Source organism: Rhinopithecus bieti, unplaced genomic scaffold (assembly GCF_001698545.2).
Source record: "Rhinopithecus bieti isolate Rb0 unplaced genomic scaffold, ASM169854v2 scaffold_6380, whole genome shotgun sequence".
NCBI lineage: Eukaryota > Metazoa > Chordata > Mammalia > Primates > Cercopithecidae > Rhinopithecus > Rhinopithecus bieti.
In genome coordinates, this window is record NW_016806642.1 from 3,827,809 (window position 1) to 3,838,369 (window position 10,561).

A 10,561-nucleotide genomic window follows, 5' to 3' on the forward strand; every position below is an offset into this window, starting at 1 on the left:
GCTGGTAAGAGAGCTGCTAATGAGGGACCTAGTCTGAGTAAGCTGCTGATAGAGAGCTGCTGAATAAAACATTTCACCTGCTTACGGCCCCCCAGTGTTCTTTCAGCTATTGCCCATTCACCCACTGCCTTCAGACCTCAGCATGAGCTGGAACCTGAACTTGAACCTAACAGTTGGTAGACTCATGGAGCTGACAATCGTGACCCTAAACCTGACTGTCTTGCTACCTCAATTAACAGGAGAAAAGAGGAAACCTAAGAGAGCAGAATGCTATATTAAAAAATAAAACATATAAAAGGAAATGTAGGGATGCAAGAGGTTTATAATCTACTTCTGCATATGAAACCTCTTTTAAAAAAAAAAATTGTGTGGTAGAAATGCCCAAATTAATTATTTGGTACTTACAGAACATATAAAAGATGGACCTTATGGTTGTAATTCTTGAATGGATTCTTAAATAATGACTCCACATAACAGATGAATAATTTCAAGTCTCCTTTTAGCCAGCACTGTATGTTCCAGTTTACACCTGAATTTAAAAAAAAAAAAAACTGCATGAAATCTCAAAAACCATCTGAACAACTCAGTGAAAGAGAAGAACTAAATCAAATTTACCAGTGTTCTGATACAACTTCCACTTCCTATTCTGAGAGAAAAAGAACAAACTTTAACTAGGGGCATGCGTTTGCCCATCACTTAGTCCCTTTGGCCCTCAGTTTCCTTTTTTCTAAAGTAACAGAATTAAATTCAATTATTGCTTCTCAAACTCTCTTTAATTTCAAACCACTTAAATAGGACAAAAGAGCTCAAAACTCATCTAGCTCAGTTCTCACTTTTCTTTCCTTTTTTTTTTTTTTTTTTTTTTTGAGATGGGGTCTCACTCTGTCACCCAGGCTGGAGTGCAGTGGCATGATCATGTGATCACGGCTTACTGCAGCCTCGAGCTCTCAAGCAATCTTCCCACCTCAGTCTCCTAAGTAGATGGGACTAGAGGCACGCACCACCATGCCCAACTAATTTTTTTTTTGTATTTTTAGTAGAGATGGGGTTTCATTATGTTGCCCAGGCTGGTCTCTAACTCCTGAGCTCAAGTGATCTGTCCGCCTAGGTCTCCTAAATGCTAGGATTACAGGCATTGAAGCCACTGTGCCCAGCCTTTTTTTTTTTTTTAATATTAGACAGTTAATATGCCAACATCATAACAAGGTCTGAGGGAGGCACATCTCACACATACATGTGAAAATCCAGTCGTCACGCTTTTGAGGGAGGAAAAGATATGCCTGTATTTTCATATTGGAGGTCTCTTTACATGAATGAGTCAATTGACTCCATTCTTCCTAGCTTTTCCAAAAGACTTGGGATAATTTTGTTGTTTGTATTTCCAGACGCAGAATTTTTAACTACACTAGCTACAATGAGTATGCATTATACTTAAACAAAAAAAAAAAAAGAATTTTTTTCTTTGCTTTTTTGTTTTCCAACTTTTATTTTAGTTCAGGGGCACATGTGAAGGACGTGTTAGTTAGTTAAATAGGTAAACGTGTACCATAGCAGTTTGCTGCACAGATCATCACATCACCTAGGTGTTAAGCCCAGCATCCATTAGCTATTCTTTCTGAAAAACCCATGTTTAAAATGTAGATTATTTCAGAGATATTCCTTATCTGAAGAAATATTATTATTCATGAATATTTTAAAATTTAACCAATTCAACAATATTATCAGTCATTTGATATTTTATATATTTAACAGAAATAAGGTGTGTTTTCTATTTCAAAGCAAATTTAAAAGACTATAAGGAATGTACTTAAAAGTAAAATATTTCCCTCATTACATTTTTATGGGATACAAGATAATTGGGGAATTATTTATTATTTTGTTCACATAATGAATCCTAATTTTAGTATCAATATAAAATGATTATGTATGTTAAAAATCAGAGCCATAAGACAAGACTTAAAACACATTGTTCAATACATTAAAAAAAATAGCTAATGCTTACCTATTTGTTGAAAAACTGAAGAATTTACTGTTGAAACAAATGTCTTTCCTTCAATGTTGTCTGCACATAAGGAGCAGTTTCTATCTTGCTCACTCCGAAAGCAACAGTGGAAAGTTGTTTTGGATAAGTTAGAAAAGTGAGTATCACTTGAATTAAACTCAACAGCTGTCTCATAATGTCCATTCAAATTTGAAGTATTCTTTGAGAGTCCAGCAGGCAAAAGGAAGTAGTCATAGGCTGAATTTGGTGGCATGCAAGATAACTTAAATCTCCAAGGAGTAATTGGATATGACAAGTTAAATGCAGTTATCACATAAATAAATTCTGTTAGGATATTAAAAAGACACATAGAAAAAAGTGATCATTTTGACTAAGATATGAATAGAAAGTATCCGAGATTAAACCATGTAGTGCTCAGTAATTATTTAACTTTCTAAGTCCTCAGTGAGTGCCTAGTGAATAACTTCGCGCTTCCATTGTACAATGTGTTATATTCAAGAGGATGCATTCATTTGTAGAAATAACTCCACTTTCTGACATCTCTTTTCTTTTTGAAAATTGACACTTCATGTTTTCTCTTTAATCTGACATGTTATATTTATGTTTTAATAAAAGGAAACACTGAATATTTTATTTTTCCTTTCTAAAGCATATTCTCTAGCTTCCATTATAAATGATAAATATAATATCCAGTATAAATGATAAATAAATATCTGGATGTGCAATTATATAAACAAACATCAAAGCGCTATTTTAATATGTAGTTAAGAGAGTAACACCAACATATTAACACTGCTTTCGCTGAGCACTTTTAGAAAAAATTTGTCTTCAACATGATGATAGCTTGACGATCTCCTGAATTTTCCCATGATCCTCCAAATACAAAACATCATATAAGACATGCCCTTAGCACATTACACAAAAAATGATGCAAAAGAATAGACTTCTTATGGGAAATGCCCACTGCTGATTAAATTGTCACTTTTAAACATAAAATTAAGAACAATTATACAATCCAGTACCAAAAAATCTGCAAAAGTTAAACTTTTTCTTTTCTTTTCTTTTCTTTTTTTTAAGATGGAGTCTCGCTCTTGTCACCCAGGCTAGAGTGCAGTGGCGCGATCTCAGCTCACTGCAACCTCTGCCTCCTGGGTTCAAGTGATTCTCCTGCCTCAGCCTCCTGAGTAGCTGGGATTACAGGCACCCACCACCACACCCGGTTAATTTTTGTACTTTTAGTAGAGACGGGGTTTTGCCATGTTGGCCAGGCTGGTCTCAAACTTCTGACCTCAGGTGATCCACCCACCTTGGCCTCACAAAGTGCTGGGATTACAGGCATGAGCCACTGCGCCAGCCAAACTTATTTTTAAATATTTGTTTGAAAACAAAAAAATTCTCCATAATTGTTTTTTCAACAAGTTACCCAAATGATGCAACAATTGTGTTGGCTTATATAGACAGTAATGCAGAATAGGAATTCTGAGAATCTTGTATGGATTTGTATGAAATGAGAATTTTGAAGAGTTATGGCAAATGTAACAATGTAAGGAAATAGAAGTAACCATGATGTTTATCAGTAGGTGAATGGGTAAATTCTGATACATCCACACAATTAAATATTATTCAGGGCTAAAAAAAAATGAGATATCAAGTCACGAAAAGGTATGGAGGTTCCAGCACTCTTCCAGAACTATGCATCCAACAAAGGACTAATATCCAGAATTTAGAAGGAACAACTCCACAAGAAAAAAACAATCCCATTAAAAAAAAGGCAAAGGAAATGAACAGACATTTCTCAAAAGAAGACATACAAGCAGCCAATGAACATGAAAAAATGCCCAATATCACTAATAATCAGAAAAATGCAAATTAAAACTACAGTAAGATACCATCTTATACCAGTAAGAATGGCCATTATTAAAAAGTCAAAAAATAATAGATGTTGCTGAGGATGCAGAGAAAAGGAAATGCTTATTCACTGTTGGTGGGAATGTAAATTAGTACAACCTCTATGGAAAACAATGTGTAGATTTCACAAAGAATTAAAAGTAGAAGTATCATTCAATCCAGCAATTCCACTACTAAGTATCTACTCAAAGGAAAAGAGACAATTATAACAAAAAGACACCTGCGCTCATAGGTTTGTAACAGCACTATTCACAATAGCAAAGTCGTGGAATCAACCTAAGTGTCCCTCAACGAATGACTGGATTAAAAAAATGTGGCATATTCACACACATGTGCAGACACACACACACACACGCACACACACACCGTGGAATACTATGCAGCCATAAAAAAGAATAAAATCGTGTATTTTGCAACAACATGGATGGAGCTAAAGGCCATTATCCTAAGTGAAATAACCCAGAAACAGAAAATCAAATACCACATGTTCTCACTTATAAGTAGGAGATAAGCAATGGGTACACATGGACATACAAAAGAGAATAATAGACACTGGGGACTCCAAAATGGGGAGAGGATGGAAGAGGGGTGAGCAGTGAAAATTACCTATTGTGCACAGTGTTCACTAGTCAGGTGATGCACACACTATGTAATATATCCACATAACAAAATCATACTTGTACCCTCTGAATCTACAAAAATAAAAATTTAAAGAGGAAAAAAATGACATGGAGGAAACATAAATGCATATTACTAAGTGAAAGAAACCAATATGAAAAAAACTATGTACTATGTTATTCCAACTATATGACATTATGACATTCTATAAAAGGCACAACTATAGAAACAATAAAAAGATTGGTGGTTCCCAGGAGTTAGGTAAGAAGGTAGAAGGAATAGGCAGGCCACAAATGATGGATAGGGCAGTGAAATTCTTCTGTATGATTCTACAGTGGCAGATAAAGGTCACCATATATACATCTGTCAACATTCATACAATATACAACACCAAGAGTGAACCATAATGTAAACTATGGACTTTGAGTGACAATGATATGTCAGTGTGGGTTCATCAATTGTGACAAGTATACCACTCTGATGGGGAGTAGTTGATAACGGGGGGTTATACATGCGTGGGGCAGGAAGTCTATGGAAAATCTCTGTGCCTTCCGCTCAATTTTGCTGTGAACATAAAACTGCTCTAAAAACTAAAGGCTATTTAAAAATGTAAGAAAATAAAATTTTTAATCAACTCACAAATATATTTTTTCATTACAAAAGCAATTATCAATGAAAAACATTCAAATGATACATAGGTAATGACTGTTAATAGTTTGGTTTCTAATGATTTCTATAGATATAAATTAATATAAATATGTATAGATGCAAAAATTGAAGCCAAAGTGATTAATGTGACAAATGTGACTATGGCCATACTGATGACAATTAGGTATCACAATGTTACAAAAGTAAATCCATATTACAATTATGTTCCTTTGGACTTCGTTCACTCCTTCTAACATATGTTTCTAAAATCAGAACACCTCAAAGAAAACAGAATAGTTTTTTTGAGAGAGGGGGCTTACAAAACCAAGAATATGTAATATTACTAATTTACAGCACTATATATTCTAGGTCTACTAGAGGATTCAGTTGCTTGAAACAAATTAGCCTAAAACCCTCACAGAAGTATTTAAATGTAAAATGTAATGATGAACTTCAAAAACATAGCAACTATTGATGCAGTTAAATTAAGAGATGAGTCTATTTTATCCACATGCAACTTTGCAAATGATATTTCTTTCCCTCAAAATGAATCCTAAACTCTAAAGTCAGTCTAGAATTTTCATCTGAAGGCATATCTTATTAGGTAACAATATCCCGGGATTTATTTTGATTCACAAACTTGATCAAACCACAAACCTTCCAGAAAGTCAATGTAAAACACTAGAGTCTAACAAAAATTAATAGAGAATTATAAAAGAGAATGAATAGTTCCCTTAAATATATCTAATAAAATTAGAGAATATAAAAAGAGAATGAGCTATTTCTCTTTGATAGTCCCTTGTGGTATAATGTTTTGGAAATCTGTAACTGTGGAGCTATCCAGGTTATTTTCTGGAGGTATACAGATGGCTGCAATGAGAAAGAAGTATGTACAACAAGAAAGACCTGTAGGGCAGCTTAGAAGAGCCCCTTTAGATTGGGGTAGCCAAGGAGATGCTCAGAACCAGTTGACACACAGGTAACAGTTGCCAGATAAAGTTACCACAACATAAGTTTTGTTAAAGAAAGCTAGACAAACAATTGCCAAATCACATAAGTTTTGTTAAAGATACTCTAACTTTAATTTCAAAAACTTGGAACATAATCTAACTTAGATGATTTGGCTTAAGACAATCAGAATGTCCACCAGAACGTGGTAAAAAACACGTGAGAACGGTATGCTCAAAAGTTATTGGCAATGTGGCACAGTGGCTCACGCCTATAATCCCAGCACTTTAGAAGGCCGAGGCAGGCAGATCATGAGGTCAAGAGATTGAGACCATCTGGCCAACATGGTGAAACCCTGTCTCTACTAAAAATACAAAAATTATCTGGGCATAGTGGCACGTGCCTGTAGTCCCAGCTACTCAGGAGGCTGAGGTAGGAGAATCGCTTGAAACCAGGAGGTGGAGGTTGCAGTGAGCCGAGATCATGCCACTGCACTTCAGTCTGGCGGCAGAGCAAGACTGTGTCTCAAAAAAAAAGAATTAATCTACAGAAATATTTTTCCAAATATACAAAGATATATGAATTTTCAATGTAGTATTATTTGTTACAAAAAAAGAAATGTCTATCAATCAGGAACTGGTCAAATGGACTATATATGTTATATATAAATATAAATGTATAATAATTTTATATATATTCATACAGTGCATTGTCATGTAACCATTAAACTAATAAGTACCCCAGCAAATACTTATAAAGATAAAAAGCCATCATGATAAATTGGAAACCTGTTAAATGGAAAAATAAACATCCAGAACAACATGTATAGACCAGTGCTATTTTTGCAGCTATAGATATGAGTGTGTCTGTGTATGTGTGTGTGTGAGTCTGTGTGTGTGTGACAATTCTGGAAGGATACACCATCAGGTTGTCTTTAGAAGGTTGGGAAGGGTTTTCATTTTCACATTTACACACTTATACTATGGTTTGCATTTTTAATCATAAGCATGTATGAGAATTCCTAACTAGAAAAAGGAAATTCTGTTAGTTAATAAATAAAACAACATCTCTAAAGGCAAAATATCTACCATATTTAAGGGTATCAAAATAGCAAATGAGCAAATAACTTACCCCAATGTAACAAAACCACACAGAATTTTTGACAAATCATCTTACTTCAGAGCAGTACACCTGGAAAAGAGTAAATCTAAAATTAAAAGACACACACAAACAAAAACACATTTATATAAGTTGTCTGTGGAAAACATAAAAAGAAAGGGATTATAGATAAGTCTCTAAATTTTAATAACCTGTGATACTCTAGATCAATATCTGAGAAATATCTCACATTAAATTATGTTATAGATTTATTTCTTTACGCATCCTATATCACTAAAAATACAAGTCAAAAAAATGTAAACTGAGTGTTCCTTTATGCCATAACAAACCAGGACAGGTATCACAGGATAAGATTGAAATTTTAACTAAACACAAGTGACCACAAGATTGATTAAATATGTAACAACTAATCTAACATCATTAATATCACCATCTTCAATTTTTTTCATGCTCAGGTCTTAAAATTTCCCTGTTTTCTAAAGTCTTTATCTTTACTATGATATTATAAGGCCAAATAATTATTGCATAGGTAACAACTGCCTATTTATTTCCAATAAAGAGGAGAAATTTTACCAGTGGACTTTTGGAAACCTATTGTTAATTTGCAGATGAGGTAATATTGGAGAGTTAGAATAATTAAAAGTCTGATGGCTTAATATACCCAAATGAAGTCTGACTTCAGAGACAAGATTTCCCATGAGTTCTACTCAATTTGAAATATCACAAATACGATTATTTGTACTACTATGTCATAAATCCAAATAGTAGTATATTTTTAATATATTGGGCTTGGACTTTGGATGAAAACCTACCTGAATTAGGTGTCAGGAGGGTTGGGTGCCAGTCTAAGCTCTTCTGTTACTTGGTGCCAGTCTAAGCTCTTCTGGGACTTGGGTTTTCAACACTCTAGATCTCAGGTTCCTCATCTACAAATCAGACTGTCAGATGGTCTCTACAACCCCTTTCAGAGCTGCCTATGACTCTGAGAGATGTAATTTAAAATGGAAACCACACTTTACCACAAAGAATGGTATAAAACATTAAGTGAGAAACATGTCTCATGACTCATATCTGAGAATTGGCACCACATGATAAGTAAATGGAAAAACATGTTTATTTATTTTACAACTTACTATCAGGAAGAAAATAAATGAATATAAACAGTGGGTAGTCCAGTAAATTTGTTTTCAGACTACAAGTTTGTCATCAGAATTTTTGCTCTTTATACACTGATATCACAATGGTTTTTAGGATTTCTAGAAATCAGTTCAGTGTTTGGAACCCTCATGATTTAATTATGTTAAATGAGTACAAATTCCTCCCTGTTTTTATGCTACCTGTTCTTGATATAAAATGTTCTCATAAAATAAACTCAAAGGCAAGTTTTATAATCAAGCTGTGTCACAGATACAACACATCACTGGATTGCTTTGATGAAACTTACTAGTGACTAGTAATTCAGTTCAACAATTGATTTGGCTCACTTTTAATTCACCTGGTCTCCTCAGTTAAGTGATCAAAGAGATCAGCAGTTTTCCTTACATAAAACTACCACTTCTTTATTTAATATTCCATGCAAAACACAAACTATTCTGATGGTTTGGATTCTTGCAGTCAGGTTTCATTCTTAAATAACAGAGAAACAATCACAAGTGTAAAAAGGACATAGACTCAACCTTGAAGAGACAGTGAAAGGTGGTTTCTGACATAGATTCGATGAAAGAAACATATGCACCGAGGTTGAAATAAAGGAAAAAATGTTAAGGAAGCCAGAGAGACATGTCGAGTTACCCACAAAGGGAAGCCCATCAGACTAACAGTGGATCTGTCTGCAGAAACCCTAAAAGCCAGAATAGAGTAGGGGCCAATATTAAATGTTCTTAAAGAAAAGAATTTTCAACCCAGGATTTCATATCCAGCCAAACTAAGCTTCATAAGCAAAGGAGAAATAAAATCCTTTACAGACAAGCAAAGGCTGAGAGATTTTGTCACCACCAGGTCTGCCTTACAAGAGCTCCTGAAGGAAGCACTAAACATGGAAAGGAAAAAACAGTACCAGCCACTGCAAAAACATACCAAATTGTAAAGAAGCTATCAACACTATGAAGAAACTGCATCAACTAATGGGCAAAATAACCAGCTAGCATCATAATGACAGGATCAAATTCACACATAACAACATTAACCTTAAATGTAAATGGTCTAAATGCCCGAATTAAAAGACACAGACTGGCAAATTGGATAAAGAGTCAAGACCCATCAGTGTGCTGTATTCAGGAGACTCATCTCACAGATCCTCCTGCAGGATCTGATTCAGAGGAAAGAGTCATGGGGTGCGGTGACTTGAAAGAGCTGTGATGAATAATTGAATTCTAGGAATGGCCACAGTAGACTTCTGGTTAATATTTCTGAAAAGTAGGGTTATGAAGCACATATTATTAAACTGTTATTTTTAATAGACATCTTATACTTATATCTGGTCTGTAAGACCAGTCAGATAAGTGTACATTTTTCAATTAGTTTTCTTTGGAAGTGGGCACAGGGACCTACACTGCTCAAATCTATAATTATATTTACCTTATGATAATTTATTATGGCTATGATGGGAATTTGCTTATTTTTCTTTGAAAAATGTTTTCAAGCTATACTTGTTTCTGCCATGATAGTCAGAGAACTTTTGCAACACTCCTTTTTTTGTGTGTGAGTAGAGCCACAATTATTTTCTAATGAGAATTGATTAAGCTCACATGCAAAGACACATAGGCTCAAAATAAAGGGATGGAGGAATATTTACCAAGAAAATGGAAAGAAAAAAAAAAAAAGCAGGGGTTGCAATTCTAGTCCTTGATAAAATAGACTTTAAACCAACAAAGACCAAAAAAGACCAAGAAGGGCATTACATAATGGTAAAGAGATCAATGCAACAAGAAGAGCTATCTATCCTACATATATATGCATGCAATACAGGAGCACTCAGACTCACAAAGCAAGCTCTTAAAGACCTACAAAGAGACTTAGACTCCCACACAATAATAGTGGGAGACTTTAGCACTCCACTGTCAATATTAGACAGATCAACAAGAAAGAAAATTAACAAGGATATTCAGGACTTGAACTCAGCTCTGGACCAAGCAGATCTAATAGGCATCTACAGAACTCTCCACCCCAAATCAACAGAATATACACTCTTCTCAGCACCACATCACAGTTTTTCTAAAATTGACCACATAATTGGAAGTAAAACACTCCTCAGTAAATGCATAACAAACAGTCTCTCAGACAACAGTGCAATCAAATTAGAACTCAGGATTAAGAAAC

General features: G+C 34.6%; 1 protein-coding gene across 1 annotated transcript in view; it reads right to left on the bottom strand.

Moving 5' to 3' along the window:
- The window catches only part of LEPR (leptin receptor), a 98,312-nt gene that overhangs the window by 65,031 nt on the left and 22,720 nt on the right, over window positions 1–10,561 (bottom strand). The window contains 3 exon segments of the mRNA XM_017877181.1: window positions 406–529; window positions 2,003–2,326; window positions 7,256–7,315. Of these exon segments, the coding sequence (XP_017732670.1) occupies window positions 406–529; window positions 2,003–2,326; window positions 7,256–7,295 (488 nt within the window). The 5' untranslated portion in view covers window positions 7,296–7,315.